The sequence below is a fragment of the Pteropus medius genome, unplaced genomic scaffold (genome assembly GCF_902729225.1).
Source record: "Pteropus medius unplaced genomic scaffold, Ma_sr-lr_union100, whole genome shotgun sequence".
In the NCBI taxonomy this organism is placed as follows: Eukaryota; Metazoa; Chordata; class Mammalia; order Chiroptera; family Pteropodidae; genus Pteropus; species Pteropus medius.
This window is the reverse complement of record NW_024343105.1, coordinates 1,393,060-1,415,278: the sequence shown is the minus strand read 5'-3', so window position 1 is coordinate 1,415,278 and position 22,219 is coordinate 1,393,060. Positions and strand designations below refer to the sequence as shown.

Sequence of the window (22,219 nt, the reverse complement as noted above, 5' to 3'; positions counted from 1 at the left end):
ACCCGAGACCAGCAGTCCGGGGACATATCCTTTCTGGGTTTTTTTTGTTTGTTTGTTTGTTTTTGCCATTTAAAATTTGGCAGACCTAGGTCTCATTCATAAGTGAGTGGCTACATTTGGGGCCGCCTTCTTGCTTTAGTTACTTATTTGACTGGCATGGAATGGAAGTAAAATTAGAGTGGGGAAAAGTAGGAAGCGAGGTGAGGTGAGGCATTCTGTGGAGGAAAGCTCACTTCTCCAGCAGACTGCCAAGCGCCTGGTGGAAGTGGCATAGCACAGGCGCTGGAGGCGTCACTAGTGGCCCCAACCAGGTCCCCTCCTCTTGGAGCTCAGGGGACAGACAGGTAATGACCACATGAGAAGTGGGGTACATGCTTAAAAGCAAAATAAGGCAGGGAGGGGCCTCAAGAAAGAGGGAGCTGTGGGGAGGCAGCTCATTTGTGCGATCTGAAGGGATGAAGTGAGCTTGCTAGACATGGGAGTGCCTGGGCAGGAGGACAGCACCAGGAGACCATCCTCACATAGTGACCTTGGGGAGGGTGAGAGGAGGGAGCTGAATTGGCGGGCCCCAGATGGTGCAGGACCCGGTGGCTTGTTGGGGTTGAGACCCAGTAAGGAGGCTCCTGCAGCCCAGGTGTGGTGTGGCTTAGACCACAGTGGCCATAGGGTGTGATGGCTCAGTCTGGCCATGTTTGTAAAGTAGGACTGACTGGTCAGTATCAGGGATTAGACTGGGACGTGCTCACTTTCGGTCGTGAAACCAAAGGGAGAATTTGGTGAGGAAGACAGCTGCGAACTGGGGAAGCACTTTAAGCACGTGCTCAATACACAGGGGCACAGTGGACTTAGAGATCAACCAGGTTGAAACATGGTAGAACAAAGGGGGACATGGTGCTGCGTGGTCCCCAGAACAGACTACACCTATGCCACACCCGGCAGTAGGTGCCACCGAAGCTCTGGTTTCTATACCTATGGACAGGGCTCAGCCCATTAGTCTGGGCACCAAGTGCTCCTTTGATATAGCTTCTTTAAGACTTGGGATATGCCCGGATGGACAGATGGAGGGGCGAGGAAGGCCTTTATCCAATGGGAGAAGCAGCCTCATATTCACTTGCATTTGTTTTATACTTTTAAGTGATTTTGTAAGCTTAAAAATTCTCTCCCTTTTAGGCATATAGCGGTATTTCCCTGCAAGATCAAAATTCTCCCGCAATATATTTTCAATTCCCGAGACCCCATAGTGATGGGCGTGACTGTGGAAGCAGGCCAGGTGAAACAGGGGACCCCCATGTGTGTCCCTAGCAAAAACGTAAGTGTGAGTGGTGCTTCAATGAAAAGTACTCTTTTAGAATGGTGACAAAAACTTAAACCAAACAGTGTTTGTCACAAATTTATACCTCAGTCTTGGTAAACATCAGCATTCCTTAATCACTGTTGAGTCTTAACACGTGGTACCAGTGCCTCAGTTAATGAAAATCGTAATTTACAGTGGTCGTTCGCATTTCACCAACTGTCCCCAAAATGGCTTTCATAATTGCACTTGCTAACCTGGTCTAGCACCCCTTCCAGGCGCAGTGTCTTTGGCTGTTGCATGTGTCAGTCTCAATCAGGCACAAGCTCCCATCCTTTTTGAAGGGTACAGACCATTGTTTCACAGATTATTTCACAGCTTGGATTTGTCTGATTGTTTCCCCATGACTAAATACAAGTTTAAGTTATTGGAAATGGTCCTACACTCTGTTGTCCCCTGTGCCTCATGCATGTCACACAGGCCGTGTGTTGGGATGCCAGGAGCTCAGCACCTGCATCAGGTACACACACCTTCCCTTTGTAATTACTAAGTAGTCTCCCGGGTACTTTGAGTCGCTGTGTGAATCTTATGTTTCTCAGCTTTATTCCAGAATCTTTATTAACCATTAAAATCTTTGCATAAATCAGTTACTACGTAAGTGGTTGCACAATTGAGATCACCTCGCACTTCTGCAAAGAACCTTCGTCTCCTGAACTTTTTCACTAAGTAGCTATACATTCAGTTCCGATGTTAAAAATGTGCTGTTATAATCCAGTACCAGTATTTCTGATAGCCAAACCAACTAGTTTGGTCCATGGGAGCCCATTCAAGCTGGCTACTATGTCCTCGCCCCATGCACTTTGAGCGTTTTCTTCCTTTCTGGTACAGCAAGATGCCCCGAGCTTGCCTCTTATGTTCCCTGCCCAGAAACTGATTCCTTTAGGGCTAAATGGCACTTGGAGTCACTGCTCCTTTGCCATCTTAGTGGACATTGCTGGGACACTTGTTTGTAATACTTATCTATGTTATGGCTTTAGCCAAACCAAACTCCAGGCAGGAAGCAGAGGGTTCCCCCCTACTCCAAGCTGTAACGAATAGGTGGTTCATAACTCATTTGGAATGAAAGGTGAGGTTCTTGCCACGGGCCCCACTGCTGCCCCCATTGCTGACCATACCAGCCTTCTAAGCTCACTCCTTGTGGAGAACATTTGTGCCTGCCATTTCCTTTCATTGTGGCACCTGGCATATGAAAGGCTGGAGTGCAAACGACAGTGTTGGGCTGGCAGAGCACCTTCAGGTTTCCCAAAGCACTATACCCTCCTTCTGTCCGCACACCACCTTGTGAGGGGCAGAGGGGACACAGAGGAGTAATCCCTAGTTTGTCGATGGCAACACCCCCTGCAATCATGGAGGGTCACGAAGTCAAGGCTTAAAGACTGGCCCTTCTGCTAATTTTAGCTCAGCTGTCCAGCTGGGGCGCCTGTGATGGCCAGGCTTCCTGTGCTTTACATTGTAGTTTCTGTTCTTATCGTTTAGTTTGTCGACATTGGGATAGTAACAAGCATTGAAATAAACCATAAACAAGTGGATGTTGCAAAAAAAGGACAAGAAGTCTGTGTCAAAATAGAACCTATTCCTGGTGAATCTCCCAAAATGTACGGAAGACACTTCGAAGCTACAGACATTCTCGTCAGTAAGGTAAGTCTCCACCAGGGTGGCCTGTGAGAGGAGGGGAAGTCGGCTGTGCTCACCTGGACCCAGTGGCTCAAGTTTGAACTTTCAGCATCTGATGGGGCCAAATCCTTCCTCAGGGATTGGTCCGTAGTGTGGCCTCATCTCTGAGGCAAAGTGCCCTTCCAGGTTCCCTTCTGCTGGTTTCGCCCATAGCTGTGGAGGAAGGCTGGCAGCACCGCCGTGCTTTCCACCTGAGCTTTCTTTGCAGTAACATCTGGCCACCCGCTCTTCTTAGGCACTTGGTTACATTGTCTCATCTGCCCTGTTTGTGCTCACAGATCAGCCGGCAGTCCATCGATGCCCTCAAAGACTGGTTCCGAGACGAGATGCAGAAGAGTGACTGGCAGCTTATTGTGGAGCTGAAGAAAGTGTTCGAAATCATCTAATTTTTCCACGTGGGGCAGGAATTGGAATAAACGCAAGAAAAACGAGACAAAAATGGAATGGACGTATCTGGACACTAATGCACTTAAGTATGGAAGGAAAAAAATAGATGTATAAATGTTTTCCATGAGAAACCAAGAAACTTACACTGGTTTGACAGTGGTCGATTACATGTCCCCACGGTTCCAATGTGCCTGTTCACTCGCCCACTCCTTCCCCAATCCTGTACTGGCTGCTGTTTTAAAGTTTGCCCTTCCCCAAATTTGGATTTTTATTACAGACCTAAAGCTCTTTCAATTTTATACTGATTAAATCAGTACTGCAGTATTTGATTAACCAAGCTTCTGCAGATTTTGTGATTCTTGGGATTTTTTTGATGTAAGAAATACTTTGTGCATATCCTTCCCACGGTGATTTTTTTTCCTGCCATTCTTCTGCCAATAGGCCCTTAGGAATTTTTTTAAATAGAAAATTAGGCATTCTATTTATCTTTTGTGAAACTATGGTATAAAGCCGGGCTGGCTGCTGCTTTCTGCTTGTCTGAGTCCGTGGTAGTCAGTACCAGCTGCCTATGCGTCCTGCCAGGCTTCCAGCTCAGCGCAGCTTCTCCCCAGGTCATCAGCTCTTAAGGACAAGAATTATTTTATTAACTATTCCACCATGTGCAGCAGCACGTTAACGTGAGGAATTTTTATATACCAATCTTAATCTAGAAAATCCTATCATGCATACATTTTTTGATGAGACACTCAACAGGGAATTGATTATTTGAGCGTAGTGCTTCTGAATTGTTGCAGAGACGTCATAATGGCTTATCCACATTAGTAATCGGACTGTAGCTCATTTTATGGTTTCCCACATGAGGACAGTCCTCTCCCCAGTGTTACTTTAATTCCTATGCCAGATCTCTAGTATCTACCTATTTATAGCACAGTGTCAAATGAAGTAAAAATGTGGGGTGTTTGAAGAAAATGTTCCCAAGTATTCACTGGCATAGAATTATAAACTACTTTTAAAGTGTTATGGCATAACATATACAGCATAAAAATACTTTATATACATCTGAAAATCTGTGCCATTCATTACTGCAGTTTCTCAAGGGCCAACAGAGGCAAGGAAAACACCTCTACACCATCTGGGATGTAACTTTCCCAGGGAAAAAAACGTAGTCTTCAATTGTGTGTTGTGTGTTCTAATTCAAAACATGTAAATTCCTCCACGTAGAAGTAAAGATTTTCTTAACATGCTCCAGTGTTCATGCTTGGGGACAGGAGTGACAATGTTGGTTAGAAGCTTTACCCGGGCTTGGAAGCAGCAGAGCTCCAGGCCGGGACCTCCAAGAACTGGAAAGCTTAGCACGAGGCCTACAATAGCCTGGCTTGATCTTTTAGCCTGCAAGTATAATAAACAGTTCAGGATTCATTTCCTAAAGGATTCACAAAAAGGAACCTGTACAAAATATACATACAGTTCTTTATTAAACAACTGTAAACACTTCACTGTAAAAATCCATAAAACTTTATAAACAAACATTTTGTAAATAGAATCTATACTACAGTAAAAGAATTAACACAATTATTTACATGCAATACTGACAAATTTGGCACTTATTGAAAAAAAATATACAAAACACTTGCTCAAAAAGAAATTTAAAATTATAAAACCTCGGAGCATCACTACCATGCACATTGCAAATACCTCACAAGCACTTGTGGCACAGTGAGCAGGGAGTGCCGAGCTCCCGGGGTATTTATGTGACTTTTAAGGTGCTCCCATAAGTCTGCTGTAGAACCACCTGAACGTTGTCAAGAATAAAGTCAAATGCCATGTTCCAGACTGACTCCACCGACTGCTGCATCAACCTGCAGGTGTGAGAGAGGTCAGGCGGCTGACGATTCCTTCAAGAACCAGTTTAACAGCTTTAGGGTTTTAACATTTTTATGTAAGAATCAAAAATCGATTCTGACAACCCATACTCTAGAACACCTGAAAGCACTTCCTGTGGTTCTAAACTACACCACTGAGGGAGCACCACCCAGTCAGTGTCATGGCATTTCTCTCTCTGGGGTCAAAGTGAAGGGCGCCCTTTTCATGAGCCCGGAGAAACACAGTTCACGGAACACTCAGCGCCTCGCCCCCCTTGATTAGCTGTGTGACAGGCCACAGATACCTTTTCATGTACTTTATAACCAGGTCCAGTTTTTCCAAATCCTTCTCCTCTATCAGGTCGGTACAGTATTTCACGACTTGTAGAATGTCTTCTTCCATTGGATCTAGAAAGGAAAATGCAAATGAGAACCAGCCAATGATGTAGGAGAAAGCTACAGTGTTAAAGGAAAGTGCATTTCTGCAACCACACACATGACTAGGCTGTGCAAGGGACTTTTCACGGCCAGCCTGAGTATAAAAGGTTAGGGAGTGGCTGGTTTAAGCCTATTAGGTTGAGAAAAATGAGATCTATGCAGTCGAGTCCATTCATGCTGTGTTTGTGCCTAGCTACCGCTGTGCCAGCCCACCTGAGATGGTGGTTATCCACTCTCTGAGCAAGGCCTTCACATCACTGAACTCAACAGCACCAGCCAGGCTGGGTGCTGGGGGTCTGGTACAGGAAGACGGCCCAGGCTGTGGCCCAGACAGGCCTGACATACTTGCGATGGAGGCCGAGTGTTCACCCTGATAAGAAAACATGATAAAGTGTCACATTTACATAACATCAAGATCTGATGAGAGATCAAAGTTTAAGAAGCATTAGAAAATATTACCAGAGGTTTCTCAGGAACAGGACCTTCGTGTTTCAGAAACCCATCCATCAGCTTCTGGGGATTCCCGTAGGCCCCTGGCACGGTTTTTATAGGACTACTGAGCAGCTTGTTTTTCAGAGGACTCTGAATCTTCTTGGGGGAACTGATGGGGTTTTTTTTCCTGTTTCGTTTTGTTTCTTTTACTGCTGCTGGTTTTAGCTGAAGTAAGGGATTCTTTGGCACTAAAAGATGAACGTAAGACACTCAACCAATGTGTCTGCCTAGTAGGACGGTTCTCTTTCCCAACACACGCAGACCCTAACAAGGCCTCTTGCTAAGACTGGCGGCAGCTCATGAATGCAGGCCCTCCATCACCTAGTCTATATTCTGCCACTCACTGATCTGACCTCACAGAGGCTGCACAGAAGGGTTACATGAACCGCAGCAGGTGAAGCGTAAGCACTCGACTCAGCAGGCCGTGCCCTGTTTTCATAATAGATGTGTTTGTGACCCACGGTCAGAAACCTTAAGGTAGTTTTAAATGTATGTCCTTTGATGTATCGGTCTCAAAGGACAATGGCCTTGACAAGTATTTAAAAAGAAAGATTTCTGGTAATAAAGTAAAAAAAAAAAAATGGTGTTAAGTAGTTACAGATACAACCTGCACTAGGCCTGTAATGGACCCACACTGTACACCTGTTCTGTCCCCCGATCCGAAGGGCTCTTCACATGACAGCTCAGACTTGGCTATTACCTACGACAGTAATCACGCACAACTACAATGCCATTTCTTTTATTACTGGCTACATGTCACCTCCAGGGCTTACCGGCTGCGCTGGCTGGCTGCTGGGGCGCAGCCTCTCCTTGCCGCTGTCTTTGCTCGTACGCTGCATTCAGCTCCATCTGAAGCTCAGGAGGAAGGGCCGCGAACACCTCAGGGTCCACCTGGTGGGAAAGAGAAAGTTCAAGTCACACCCAAGTAGATTCTCATGGCAGCTGGATTATATTCACAAAACAGATTTTGTTTTCAAATCAAACTTCTCTGATATGTATGAAATCCTATTAGGTCCTCAATATCAGGGCTCACTCATTAAATCCTCACGAGGTTTTAGAATGAGAATAAGGAATAAAATTTTGAGTATGAACTAAAAAAAAAAACAAAACCAAACCCAAGGTAAGAAGCACCCAAGAAAGTCAGGCTCATGTATAATGTTTTTTAAAATGCCACACTAAGACGAGAGTCCCCAGTATATGATCAGGTTTCCCCCACCGTCACTCAAATATTGCCCATTGGTCTCTGGCCAGTGATACACAAGCCAGGTGTGTATATCTGCTTGTCTGCTAGGTGGAAGCGCCCACACACCACAGCCTCAGGAGACACTGCTGCCAGTCTCTGTCCTCGAGGTGCCAAGCCAGCACCCCCTGTCCCCCAATGCATAGGGTGTGGACTACAATGAGTTCAGGTGCAAAGGGGCCAACACGCTCTGAGTTGGAAGGACAGGGAGCATGTTGAAACTGATGGAAGGCCCTAACCTCGCCTCACCTGTGACAATGCTGGGAGGGCTATGACATTAATCCCCGAGTCACTGTCAGATTCTTGAGGTTCTGGTATTTGTAACAAAACTGTCCCAACTGGTTGTGGCAAAATTCCTGTACTGCAGCCATTTAGCGGTTGGTTCTTCCTGTCACTGTGCAGCTCTCCTTGCTGTGCAGCACAGGCATGCTCCACCTGTTCCCGGAGGTCAGGTGGAAGTGCTTCCAGAACAGACTGGTCAAGCTGCAAGTACACACATGGAGTCTGCGGTTATGCCATGATCCGGGATGATGTACTAGAGCATTCATGTGGCACTGAGTATGGCTAACTAGGCCAGGAAAGCACCCCCAAAACCAGCACAAGTTTTGGAATATCCCGGCCTTTTGCCACTGAAACCTGAAGCCCAAATACACTCACTGACTCTCCTGCAAGAGGAGCAGACAGACACGAAGAGCCTTTGTTAAGCCCCAATCTCAGACCCTACCCATGGGCAGGGGCCACACTAAGGCAGATGTCCAATTTCTGGGTCAGAATTTTACACAGTGCTACTTAGTGCAGCAGAGAAGTCGACTTTTCCAGTATAGCTTAAAGTGCCTCCTAGGCTTCCAAAAAGTAAAAATTCCAACAGTATGCCATCTACAGCCTACACCAACCAAATGAATAGCTTATGCTGGGACAGTCATCCACTACAGAGAACTGTTTGTAGATGCTGCGAGAAAACCTTTGACATAAGGCCTTTGCTAATAATGACCACCAAAGCTGCATGCAGAACAGAGTATGTATGTGCATGTGATCACTATCACAAAGAGGTAAAGTGGCTGTGATAGTGGCAGTCTATGGAACTGGCTTTCATCTATATTTTACAACTTGCAAAAGCTGCAACACCACAGTGCTGGGGAAAGATCAGTAGTTCAATTTTGGAGACATTAGAAACATTTCTGCTTAGAGATTTTTTAAGTAGACAACTAAACATGAATTTGAAAATACATATATGCATATATGCATTTATAAATTAAAGACCATACTATACAAAAATTTGCAAATCTCTAAAAAGCACAATCTTTCACCTAAACTGATTTCTCATTCAGAATTTAGTAATATCATGAGCCACCCTAAAAAGTCACTTTTTCTCTCCTTCTTGACTATATTGAAAAAGAGATTAAAAATGTCATTCTTACCCCACACTTCCATACTTAAACTGTTGTTCAGAACCAAGAGATACCTGGGAAGGTGATGGGACCTCTACGCTCAGGTCAAGTCTCGACTTTAACCTGATGGGAGAACGCAGACCGTTCCATCTCCCTGAAGACTCGACTTTGCCAGTAACAGGACTGATGCCTGACGTCAGATGTGTGGAGAAAGATGGCAAGAAAGTGCAGGTTTTAGAAGCAGATGATAATTCCAGGTCCACGGCAGCCAGAAATACTGAAAGTATAGAAAATACATAAAATAGCCTCTTCAGATCATCTGGAGAAGTAGGGGCACTTTAATTCAACACACTTTATTACTGTTCACCAGAAATCAGATACTTTGTTTCTTAAAAGGTCACGTGTAGCCAGGCCAGACCACTTTTAACTTGCCTAAGGATACAAAAGGCACCAAAACAAGAACCACGCTGAGGCAACCAACCTTCCTTGTGCTCCTCTTCTGTGGATTTCTTCGCTTTCTGGACTTGGAAGAGATCGAGGACAGAGTGTGACCCACCAGGAAAGTGGCCTGGATGAGCTGACGGGCGACTGGGGCATGTGGGAGGCTTTGGGATAGCTGGGACTAACTGGTTCACTTGAATCCCAACCTAGAACCAGAAGAAAGAACATGTTTCTAGGAAAACTAGAGTGAAATATGTATTCAACTGAGCAAAATTCTCAGCAAACCCTCCTTTTATATCTTCTAAATCCTGTTTCTAGGATACAAGGTTAAATGGAAGTATGCAAACAGCTTTGTACATGATTTTATTACCAAATAACTTTGACACTAGCTAGTGAGCAGTTAGTCCCCTCAATCTGCAAATATTTGATTCTACCCAAACGAACCTCAATCTCTTCAAAATCAGAAAGTCCCAGAAAGTGGGTGCTGTCCCCACTGGAGTTCCAGCCAGCTACATTTTGAAATAAGATTTGAAAAAATTTACATAGAGCACCATCTATATGCAACCTTATTTCATATAAAATAAATGACATTAAAAAATGGACGTGGGGTTTGGAGGGCAGTAGCACCCTGCAGGCATCTGTGCAACAGCCACCCTGCCCCTACCAAAGCCTGTTAGAACAGTGCTGCTGGGAGTTTAATCATGGCCACCTCAGCAGCTGCTCGATCCTTCTGCAAAACCCACACCAAGCCAAGTAACTACCCCTTACTCAGGTGTGTGTGCACACAACTCAAATGACCAAAGTTTCAAGAAAATTAAGGTTTTCACGTGTTCGAAGCCCTCCCATCTATCTGTTCAAAGGCATCTTCCCATGCCTGTGGTAAGCTCTCTCACCCAGCCAGGCCGCCTTTTGTCAGACACCAGAATAAACTTCTGATTAAAAAAGACCTTATAGAGGGACAAGAACCTGCAGCTGCCCTGTCTCTCCCAGTTCCATCTACTTCTAAACGAACGTGAATAGGAAGCAAGATAATGCATATAAAGTCAGTCCTTAATTTTTAAAAAGGTGTTGTAAAAACTCAAGATATAAAATTATTAATCTAGGCAGACAGCAAAGAGCTTTCAGAACAAATCTGACTCTTCTCTGAAAAATAAGGAGATCAGGTCAGATGAGAAAGTCACGAGTTTTTCAGTTTCTATTCTGCTTGTATTCTATCAAAGGAGCTGAAACCTGCAAATAAACCCCTACAGCCGACCACAATCATTCTCAGATCAAACCTCAAATGAAAAACAGTATTACAGAAAGGATTTTAAAATGTTATATACTTACCCCTCTCATATCCGATATATTTAGTTTCATTGTATGAAACATGTTTAGTGTAGCCTTTCCAATTATTTTTGCACTATCTGTTGCCTGGTCAAGAGTTACGGTCCTGTAAGTGGTAGAATTAACTTTTTAAAAGGAACAAAAGCTACATTCCATATGTATTCACCAGTATCTCAGTAGTACTGAACTGTTTAAAGAGTCAGAGAAAAATTGCAAAGCTATAAAAAATTTAAATAAGTTCTAAATATAATCCTTAAAAATGAATGAGATATAGTCTTCCTTCAAGGAAGCCAGTAATACCAAATTAATTAATTATGTTAGCAGCAAGGGGAAAAGAAAAATCATATAGAACATGGAGATTTTAAGATAAAAATTAATGGAAACCTGGTCAACTAAAAATAAATTGGAACTTTTTAAAAAAAAATATGTATTTTAGTTAATGCATATACAAATATAAGCATATTGTGTTGCAACTAAAGAATGAATGCTAAAGTACAATATTTTAGGTCCAAGATTATCAATGTTGGTTGAGGTGCGGCTGATATTCAGGAAAGAGAGATGAAGCCCCTGCATTCTGATTCTTGACTCCACTTTCACTATTTTGGAGGCAAAGCCTTCAAAAATTTTAACATGTGAATATGCTCATTACAATTCTACCTTCTCTCAGAGGTTCTGTAAGTAGATAAAGAGATGTGTGGGCAGCTCTGACGAAGGAGAAGTCAGTGCCTTGCCTACCCAGGGAGACTGGAACACACAGTTCTTAGATCCTTAGGGACCCAGGAGGAGGGCTGAGCATCCCCAGCACTGCTAGGTGCCACAACGGCATTGATTGTATTTATCTTTTCAGGACCACGAAGACACTACATACTAAAGTGCCTGTTTTTTAAAGAAAACCATTTGCAAAATGATTTGTTACCAAATAATTACCTTCAATTTACTTCACATAGGTGAAATACAGAATAACTTAAAAGATTTTGGTAGACCACAGTGGCTTAAACGTGTTTATCTTCATTTCTTTCCAAAACATCAATAAACTGACTTGAAATGATTTTTAAAAGGTGAAACTCTTAAAATAGAAATGGGAGAAGAGACAGGAGGAGAGGAATTTAAAACAATGAAAGCAGCTCAGAAAGTAGCAGGCTGCCAAATGTCCACCAGAAGCCAACAGCAAGGCGCCCGCTTGAGACAAGCTTGATGCCACACTTGATGCCACAAAGCCTCAGGGAGCTCAGTCACTAGAGGTGCCAGGTGTCTCTGGGGGGACAAGAGAGGACGGGCTGAATTTGTGAAGGGGCAACAGTCCCAGATGTTCCCCCACCCCGGTGAAGATTTGCCACAGCCCAGTGAAGAGATGCCACGGGGTACATGCATGGCTAAGGGAAGGTGAGGCACCTGCGTCAAGAGACACTTCCCCGCCAGGACCTCTTTCCCAGCAAATCACCAGAATGCACCTTGTCACCCACCCTGTAGGCAAGCCTAACAGAAAAGACAGCAGGTCCCGCCATTGGGCCGTGGTGACCAAGCTGTAGCGAGCCCTCCGACTGCTGCCCACGGTGGCGCCCAGTAGTCCACACGTCCCACTGAGAACCTGGAGATTCCACAACATCTTGGCTGTTCACATGGGAAGGGACAGCCCAGAACCATCAGACAGATAACTACATGAAGAGGACCTCTAATATAAAAGACAGCAACCAAACAGGAAAGGAGGCACTCGGAGGGAAAGCTTGACTCCGGGACTAGAAGAATATTTAAGAGATAAGAGCGAGAACCGCGTCTGTGAAATGAGACACTTAAATGTCCAAGAATAAAACAAAACACTCAAATTTAAAATGTTGCTAGAAACAAAAAATTTAATACTGACAGAGTACCCAGCACAAACACGAAGACCAAAACGCTCAAACTCCAGAACCCCTGAGGTAAGATAAGGTCCTGAGGTTAGGAGAGAATGCGGAGACCCGACACCAACAGGCAGGCAGGCAGAGGGCACGACCTTCTCGATGTGATCTCGAGAGACATGGCCACGGAGCCACTGGGTGTCTGAGGAAATGACTTCTAGCTTTAAGTCACATTCATAACCTCTGAGTCAGCACAGCTGTCGTGCATGAGAGTAGAAATGCAGGCTTGAAAAACACCACCCTGCACTCCTCCTCAGGGACAATGAGCAAGGTGACAGGCCAGTGTGACCCGGGGGGCCCTACACCCACCCAGACCAGAGCAGCAGAGTGGCAGCCGGCCTGACAGAGTAAGGTCTTCAAGAAAAAAGGTCAAACCAATGGGCTGTGATGGGCTGAAATGTACCGGGCCGGGGTGAGGGGGCGGGCGCGGGGAGCAAACTCTGGCAAAGTCACAAAAAAGCAAACAAGCAAAACAAGACAGTCAGTAAATCCAGGAATAGAGCTGGGCCACAGGGGACAGTGTGGGTCGCCCCACACAGTGCACACATGGCTGTCATACCAACACCAGACAGGGCCTGAGCTAAAAACTAATGGCCTGGTGGGGGACGGAGAAAATGCGCACAGGGAAACAGCAGTGGGCTTGGGAGAGAGGAAGGAGTCAGAAAACGTCCCACAAAAGTGAAATAAGCTAGAAACTGCAATTTAAGTATCCAGAAATACAGATGTAAATATTGAAGGAAACCACTAAAAAGCTGACAAGAATGGCACTCAGAGCCAGGGAGGTGTGCACAGGACTGAAAACACTGTATGTGACACCTTTTCAACTGCATATGACTTTGATAAAACATGTATGTACATATATGTAATTAAAATTAAAACGCATGTACACAAAAGAACTCCAAGGGGGGGAAATTCTCTTCTTAAAAGTAAAACTGTCAGAAGAAAAATTTTCCTAAGTGATAATCAAGCCTCAATCTACATGTGGCTTTGACAAGGAACTTAAAATCTGTCATTTCTAATTCAACGTTATAATGTATCGGACTCTAAGTCACATGACTATGACCATGGGGTTTTGACTAAGGCCAATTAGGAGAGATCACAGAATCACAGAATGTGGGGCACCTCTCCTCAGCAGAGCATTATGTCAGACTTCAGCAGGGCCCATTCTTATTCTCTCTAAAGGACCAGACACTGAATAGCTTGTGTCTAGTGGTCTCTTTCACACTCTTCATTTCTACAACTTCCTATATAAAAATCAATCTTCCCTCACAACAGTCCTATGAAAATACGCCATAGGATGGATCTGGCTCACAGGAAGTAGTTTGTCAACCCCTTAATAGAGAAAATACAGGGTCGGTATTATAATATTGCATAATTGCCCACCTGAAACATTTCTTACTCAGTTATAATACCAGCACAGGGTGAGGTTTAAGTTAAAGGTTCGCAGATGATCTAGATCTTGGTGACACTGATGAAATGACATGTTTCAATTAATCTTGTGCTCTTTTTGCATCATCACATTTCATTCAAAGTTAGTGTTTTAAAGGAAAAGCAAAATGTACTGTTTATTACTGTGTTTATTAAACAAAGTCTTTATGTTGTAGAGATAAACATGAGACACAGGAAGAAATGACATGGCATCTGAGGTTTGCGTCACGGTGATGGGGTCAGGGAGGAAGGGTGGTGCAGGGGAGCTAACAGCAATGGCTGAAATCAGGTGATGGGTACATGGGAGTCATTATACTGTTCTTCCTACTTCTGTGTATTTTTTAAAAATTTCATAAGACTTTTTTTAATGTTTAGGACAAAAAAAAGGAACAAATGCCAGCAATGGCAAACAGATACCTGCTTACAAAAGAGCTGAATGAGTATTATCCCAGGTTGTGGGAAATAAAGTGTAATTAATCCCAATTTTTTAAATGTTGTAATTAGATTTTGGGAGAACCTGGATTTTCCAAAGAGAATGACAATGGAGGCTGATTTTCTTAACAAGATTAGACAGAGGGAGCCCCTCGGTACTGCTGAATGCACTGCAACACACAACGCTAAGTAAATGTAAGATATTTAAAATTGCATATATGGCGAGAGGAAACTAATTACTACCAGCTCTCCCTCAAAAGGAAAATTATTTTTGGATGATCCTTTCCCTGTATCTTGAAAAAATAAAGCTGCAGGGTACATTCCCAGAAAAGGTATTATAAATTGGACTTGATTTTCCCATAGAAACCATATTTTAAAAAATTACATCCAGAGCAAGGTACTAAAAACCAACTTATTACAGAAATGACCACCAATGCTCTATTTAACTACCATTTGAAATGAGTACATCAAAATGTTCACTGAAATAGGTAAATACAACAGTTCAAGATTACCAACTGCATAAAATATTTCATAAATTACATTGTTTAATGTATAATTTATAATCCGTTTTCATGGTGAACAAATGATAAGGCTAGAAGTTTTCTGTTTGAGAGTGTCATCTCATCACACTCAGTGACATTGCTATAAATACATAAATGTAATAATATGGTTGACATGAGCTTACCCTTAAAGTATATTTCAGAATTTCTCATATGTGGCTTTAAGGGTCAAAAGTATCAAAGCTTTGGTTGACCGACAGATAAAATACATAGCACACTGTGGTAGAAAATTTCATGCAAACAAAGTATTTTCATATTGGTCATAAATCTAAACTGAAGTTTTATATCAGTGGCCCTCACATAAAAAACAGTGTTTAAATGTTTTCTACTAGTTTATAGAAACTAAAATGATTGATCTTTTCACAAACAGAAACCAGACCTCCCTAAATGAAGCAAATGTTGCACTAAACCATTTACTGAATCACTAGATTGAGATTTCCCCCATGGGCCCCTTCCCCCGAGGCTACAACTGTCCCCCTCAAGGCAGGTGTTAGGCTTTTCCCTTTCCTTCTGTTCATGCACTGAAATCAGCAGCCGGAAGACCCCCAGGGTGGGCTGGGAAGGTCAGGGGGACATTGTCAGGCTGACTTGCTGCCGCAGGCCCCATGACTGGCTGAACCCGAGTGTGTGCACATTGCTCCGCTGGCCTTGGGCTGCGGCCTGCTCCACTGTCAACACCAGAGCTCACAGCTCTTCACCTCTAGCCTCCCACCATGGCCTCAGTTTCCTAGTCACTATAATAACCTGCCCTGAAACATGAAGCTCCAGCACCCCTCAAGATAAGCTTACCTGGCGATGTGATCACAAATGCCATGGCCTCCGAACTTTGCAGTCTCTACAGGGGCTCCTGGCTTTCGCACCATGACTTTGAGAGTCAAGCGCTTACCCTTCACGCCAGCAGCTTCAAGTCGTCTTTGAATTTCTTCTGAAAGACTCAGAAGAAAAGATTCTGCTTCTTTTGGCTACAAAAAGGCATAAAAAACTCTCATGTATTTGCCTATACACCTAATAACTCTTCAAGTATTTTAACTTTCAATATTAAGTATGCACATTATTTACTATCCTGCTAAGCATCTGTTAAATACAAAGATTCTACAAGCTCTGGGAGTAGCAAGAGTTTTAGGACTTCATTTCAAGCATCAGGAGTCTGTGGTCTAGCTGACGACACAGCACTATGTGAGGACATAAAGGACAATACGAGGTGACACCCATTCAGTTAGTACCTGGGTAAACCTTATTCCGTAGTTGATCTCGGCTGAAACAGATTTTCTTTCCTTTTCAGTTCGAACTGGTCTATCATCCAAACCACGGCAGAATCTATAAAGCATCTGACCTGTTTTGGGACCAAATTCTTTTTGGAGTTTTGCCATGGTCATATACTGCAGATCTCCACAAGTTTTAATTCCCAAAGATGCCAATTTGGATTCCATCGAATGTCCAACTCCTAGAAAAGAGGATATAGATATGTATATACATGTATATAGTTCTTTAATTCTGCACAAAAACTATTAAAAACAATTTCTCAATATGAAAGAAATAACTATCATTCATACATATAACAATTTAAAATAATGTCCTTTGAAATTTTTAAGTGACATAACTGAAGCATCTCATAGAGTAAAAGAAATTTTTAGCATATATTATGCTAACAAAGTTATTTCTATAATCATCATCTCACTAGAGGTGAACCAGGATTTCTTAAATATGTATGAGTAAATAAGTTCTCAAAAGAATGCAAGTTTTACTTATATCAAGGTTTCTATCTTACAAAATCAACTAAGTTACAGGCTTGTTAAAACGAGTCTACAGTATGGCTTACAGACATGCTTGGAGGCTCACAGATGTTAGGGCTCCACTGTGATGACACTGACAGCCAAACTTTACAGTAGCGTTTCGACCACGTTTTCTTTAAAAGGGAACTAGAATAAGAACTTTTGACACAGGCCCAAAACCGAAACTATCACCTGTCATCATACTGGACAAAGTATTACCAGTGACCTGGGGATGAAGGTTCATTAAGCAAGCAAAGTGGTAGTGGGGAAATACAGAGTTCTTTTATCAAAAAATGTGATCTCCCTTTAAAGGTGGGACCCCGCCTACAGCTGGGCCAGCAGGCAGCAGCCCCAATGTCACACTCCTCAAGACCCAAGGCTGGGCCTCACCCAAAGGGTGCTCATGGGTTTGGTCACTCTCAGTCTGCCCGAAAGCTTAACAAAGGTGTCCACATCCAGGGAAGGTGTTTAAGAGAGTAGCCTAAGGAAACCAAACTTATTGGAACAGTCTCCACACCATCAAGTCAATCTTTCACATCAGTAAGGAGAAGACCGTCCTGGCCTCCTGCAGGGTCCTATCAGATGCCTCAGACTGAAGTCTGACACCTGCCTGTCATGTTGCTGTTATTCACTGAGCGTCTCCTGCCCGCTGAGTGTCTTCAGTGGCAAGAACAAGCAGCTGAGTCCAGCTCTCCCAGGAGACCTGCAGCAGTGATGCATGGCAGGAGGTTAGGAGGCTGTCCCCTCCACAAAAGACCTACAGTCTTGCACATAGGTGAGACAAGCTTAAACCAAGAGAAGTCAGATAAGAGGTTTCGAGGGCGCTGCCTCCCATTTGTTTTAAAGTTCAAGTCAGAGCAGAGAACAAGTAAATGCAGTGCCCAACTCAGCAGCAACACAACCCCTCAGACAAGCAGCATCGCAAAAAAGGTGAGACCCTAAGTGGAACCTGTCTGAGGTTTTTTCAAAGTGGGGAAGGGACACTCAAAGGAAAGGACAAATCCCACACTGGGTTGGCCAAAGTCAGAGAGAAAAGAAAGAATGATACTTAACACGGCCATTCTCAGGCAAGGCTCTCTGTCTCTATCTTGCCACCTGACTCCAACCCTCATGTGATAATGACCTTTCCTGACAGACCGGAGAGCTGACCTGTTCTTATTTGCAAAGTCTGCAAGAGGCAGTAACAACCCTGGATTAAGAATGTGTGTGTGTGTGTGTGTGTGTGTGTGTGTGTGGGTGTGCATGCGCTGGGGTGGGGCAACTTATCATTTTTGAGAGTATTCTAAAGTACAATGGACAGAACTATTCACTAATAGGCACAAAAGAAAGGCTATTACATTGACCATCACCAAATTAGCCACAATCAACCTGATCTAACTGCAGTCCCTCTAGGAAAGAAGAAAAGGTTGTCTAGTGCAGTGGGTAGGCCCAGAGTTGAGTGTCTCAGGAGGGAAGCCTGCAGGTGGTCAGCCTCTGAGCCTGTGACCTTGACTGGGGTGGACAAGTCAAGCTTAGAGTCAGCAATGAACCCTCAAGAGGGTGGCTAGTTTAACTCTAACTGTCGTACTGGAAGGGGGCACCACTAAGCAGAAAAGTCACAGGGCTCGAGGCTCACACTGAATGTGGTCACTTCAAAAGGGGAAAGCCAAGAAATATGGCATCTCAGAAGCAAGTGTCCGAGCTGGAGAGAGGAAAAATAAAGACATGGAATCTCCTGGTCAAGCCACTGGGACAAGGACTTGGCATCTGTCCTTGATCGAGAACTGCTATTCTAGACCAGAAGTGACTGATATCTCCTCCATAGCATCCAGAACTTGATAGTCCAGCAGAGACGCAGAAGGAAGAGTAAAGTGTTAAGAAAGTTTTCACTATCTAAATGAGCACTGTCCCATAGAACTTTCTGTGATGATGAAGATATTCCGTGCTGTTCAATGTGGCACTTGCCACTCATGGAGACAGAGTGCTGACATGTGGCCAGTGCACCTGAGGAACTGGGCTACAATTTTAACTTCAATTAATCTCACTAGTGTCACCTGGCAGTGGCTGCTGTCCTAGGACAGTGTAGATCTTTAGGTCCACCTACACATCCATGGTGTTTCTCTGAGAATGAAGAGACAGACACATAGCCTGGGCGCACAAACCCAGCATGGGCTAAACAGGGCACAGAAGGCCTTACACTACGGGTACACACAGAAACAACTATCGCATTTAAACAACTGTTGGGGACAATCCTGCCTGTCATTAGATAAACAGATCTCGTTAGGTGACCTATCTGTTAGCCTGACATATAACTGTTACTATGTGGAGTCTCCTTCAACAGACTTACTAGACTGTTTTTCCTTCTCATAGCTACGGTGACTGCGCAGTGCTGTGCTCGGCACACTCTGTGCTCGATAGACACTCAAGGGCTCAGCAGCCAGAGAGTGCTTGTGGGGGACAAGCAGCAAGGTATGGTAAGCCCATTTCTCCTGGTTTATTGGTTAGAGAGCCAAATTTCCTCAAAGCACCATCTATAGGATATTAACAGATATTACATATTCATCTTCAAATGTCTTTGGGAGATTGCTAATTGCGAACACGGAAATACCATGAAGGGGTCCCACACTTACAGGAAACCCATTTTTAAAAGAACAGCTTGTGCTCTTAGAGCACATTTTGGGAAAAGGTGGATTACAATGCCATCTTCAGGACAGGGATAACATATCTGCAATGTTCAAATTCATTAAGAATTGGCGGATTTTATAAAAGTTAAGTTTAAATATATGAAAATCATACAATTTTCAGTGACTACAACCTGGTTTTGAAGGTGAGGCCACATGAGAAGGTGGCTTGCCAGAGGAAGCCAACCTTGCTGCCTCCTATCTTTCAGACATCCTTTAGGGAATTCAAAGCTGTGCCTCAGAACTCACCCAGGACACGTAACCTCACACTTGCCCTTCAAGAAATAAAGTCCCTCCAACCAGGAAGCAAATAAAGGTGAAAGGTCAAGGAACTAAAAATTCTTCATTTCTGTGTAAAACAACAACAACAACAACAACAACAACAAATCCTACAAAAATGATTCATTTGGAGATGGTTTTATGGACTAAACAGCTGTTTCCTCGAAATTCTTAAGTTAAAACCCTAATACCCAGTATCTTAGAATGTAACTATACAATCAAAACAGGGCCTTGGAAGGTAAAATGAGGTCATGAGAGGGCCCTAATCCACTATGACGGGTGTCTCTACAGGAAGAGATTAGAACACAGACAACTCAGTCTTGGACTCCAGCCCCTAGAATCTTGAGAAAAATTTCTGCTGTTTAAGCCAGCTAGTCTGCGGTATTTTGTCATGGTAGCCTGAGCAAACTAAAAGAGATAGCTAGTATAATACACCTGAATTCAAATTTCAAATGCAGCTTTAAATATACTGGTTCGTTTCTATATAAAACTGCAATATGATGTGTTATTAAACTGTTTAAATCGTGTTGTCTAAAAGGTACAGTGAGTCCTCAATGTCAATGATAGGTTGGAAACTTTGACTTTTAATTGACAGAAATGAGAGTTTGGTTCCCATCGCATTTTTCCAATCAGCAAATTTCTAAACACAGACCCAAAACACTTTTAATATTAAACACTGAAATAAACGTGAGTTCTGCATACATTCAAGGGAGATGAAGAAAAACGAGTAAGATCATTGTTTTCCAAACCCCCAATTCTCCAGCTCAGGGTCACAAGTGGCCAGAGCCCGTCCTGGCAGCTCAGGGCACCACGGGGACCCACCCTAGATGGAACACCCTCCATCGCAGGACAACCCCCACACATCCTACTCATTCAGATAGGGACAATGTAGACACACCAAGTCCCCTCATGTGCACAGACAGTTCTGGGATGTGGAAGGAACCTAGAGTCCCCATAGAAAACTCATGCAGACCTGGAAGGACATGACAGCTCCTCACAGATAGAGGCTCTGGTTAGGAATCCATTATTTTTCTCATCACCGTTGTAATAGACTGACATTGAATGAAATGTTAGTCAAGGAGGTGCTGTAAGTTGCTAGCTTGTTTTTATAAGGTTAATTATTCAAATTTAACCTCAAACAGGCCACCAAAATGTCATTTCCATATTTCTGACACTAATACATTTCTCGAGTTATTTACTAGGGGGTCAGGAAGCTTTAAGACTAATCCACTGTAAAATGGCATTTGGGCAATTTATTATTTTATGGCCTATAATACTAAATTTCTTAGTTTAGACACACTTTTATTAGGCTTAAGAATATACATCTAAAAATAGCACTAAATCGACTTTAAACAAACAAATTCATTCAAAAAACCTTTTGTCAAAAATGTACTGCCTTGAACTTTCCCCACCACAAATACAAAGGAGCTTTATGAAGCTAAGACAAGCTGCTTTACAACAAACAGGAGAGGGTCATCTGAAACAGTTTCAGGATTGCTATATGGCTTAGAGAAACTGCTTAGAAAGAGGCATCTACCATAGAAAGCGAGTCTAAAAATTTAATAATTGTGAAATGAATTGTCCTACACAAAAAATTACATCTCTTCAAGGCCCTTTTAAAAGGCAACTATTTTTCAGTTATAATTAGTTATATTTGATATTCCCATGGAAAGATTTTTACATGCTAGGTTAGTCAGCCACACAGTAACTACATGAAAATGCAAAATAACCAAACATCCTGCCCCTTAGGCAAGAAAGATATCATGGAAGTTTTACTTCAACTTTTGAGTTAGCAGAACACAATACTTCCTTGTTAGGGTTTTATTCTTCCAAATATGATTCATACATTCTCTACTTTTAATTACAACGACTGGTTTACTAAACTCAGAAAACTATCGTTAGTCCAGCAAGATAATTTTATAGAGGACTTGATTCTCAAAATTTTATCATTGGCCTAAAAGTACGCTATTTCAATTATGATTTATTTAAAGAACCAAAGTAAATTTCATCATATTCCCTTAAAAATGATTTCTTAGAATCCCTTAATCTTGATACTTGAGAAATACTTAAAAGTAAAATACATGATAAGTAAAACTAAAATGTAACATTAAGGTGCTGATAACTGAATTGAGAAGATAGTCACTGAAATTCCAAATTTTTTCATGGCACTCAAAAAATAAACAAAAATTTTAATTCATGTTTTGGAAAAGAGAGGCACATTACAGAACTTTTAGCACTAATAAATGTTTCCAATAAATAAATGTTAAAGAAATTTTGTATTTACCTGGTAGATTAGTAACTAGCTGACCTCTGATAAAATCATCAACTTCTTCTGGTTTTAGGTGGTACTGGCCATCTGGTTTTGCTTTTCTAGTTGCCATTCTAGCCAGGAGAATATTAGAACCTAAAAAGTAAAAAAATAAAAAGCTGTTCAAGAAATATTCACAATTATTTTTAAAAATTTCTTAACAAAGATATCTATAGACAGGTTAGTGACCAAATTTCAAAAAATAATAAACATAATTAATTTGCAATTTTGATCATTTCAAACACAGTACGAACGTGGCAGAATTTTGTTAAGTGTCACAGATTAT

General features: G+C 42.7%; 2 protein-coding genes across 17 annotated transcripts in view; one reads left to right on the top strand and one right to left on the bottom strand.

Annotated features, from left to right (window-relative positions):
• Window positions 1-4,656, top strand: part of EIF5B (eukaryotic translation initiation factor 5B) — a 71,724-nt gene extending 67,068 nt beyond the window's left edge. The window contains exons 22-24 of the mRNA XM_039867138.1: window positions 1,171-1,309; window positions 2,828-2,989; window positions 3,304-4,656. Coding sequence (XP_039723072.1) covers window positions 1,171-1,309; window positions 2,828-2,989; window positions 3,304-3,411 — 409 coding nt within the window. The 3' untranslated portion in view covers window positions 3,412-4,656. The remainder of the gene's footprint in view (window positions 1-1,170; window positions 1,310-2,827; window positions 2,990-3,303) is intronic.
• A 205-nt stretch (window positions 4,657-4,861) lies between these two features.
• The window catches only part of REV1 (REV1 DNA directed polymerase), an 81,924-nt gene continuing 64,566 nt past the window's right edge, over window positions 4,862-22,219 (bottom strand). For 11 of the 16 annotated variants that reach the window (XM_039867125.1, XM_039867126.1, XM_039867128.1 and 8 more), the window contains 12 exons: window positions 21,910-22,029; window positions 16,138-16,358; window positions 15,704-15,876; window positions 10,603-10,705; window positions 9,314-9,479; window positions 8,907-9,109; window positions 7,694-7,927; window positions 6,978-7,095; window positions 6,172-6,392; window positions 5,926-6,082; window positions 5,580-5,682; window positions 4,993-5,271 (listed from right to left, as the gene is read on the bottom strand). In XM_039867125.1, the coding sequence (XP_039723059.1) occupies window positions 5,160-5,271; window positions 5,580-5,682; window positions 5,926-6,082; window positions 6,172-6,392; window positions 6,978-7,095; window positions 7,694-7,927; window positions 8,907-9,109; window positions 9,314-9,479; window positions 10,603-10,705; window positions 15,704-15,876; window positions 16,138-16,358; window positions 21,910-22,029 (1,931 nt within the window). In that variant the 3' untranslated portion in view covers window positions 4,993-5,159. Of the gene's footprint in view, window positions 5,272-5,579; window positions 5,683-5,925; window positions 6,083-6,171; window positions 6,393-6,977; window positions 7,096-7,693; window positions 7,928-8,906; window positions 9,110-9,313; window positions 9,480-10,602; window positions 10,706-15,703; window positions 15,877-16,137; window positions 16,359-21,909; window positions 22,030-22,219 lie in introns of all 16 variants that reach the window. The other 5 variants (XM_039867121.1, XM_039867122.1, XM_039867123.1 and 2 more) reach the window with 2 other exon arrangements.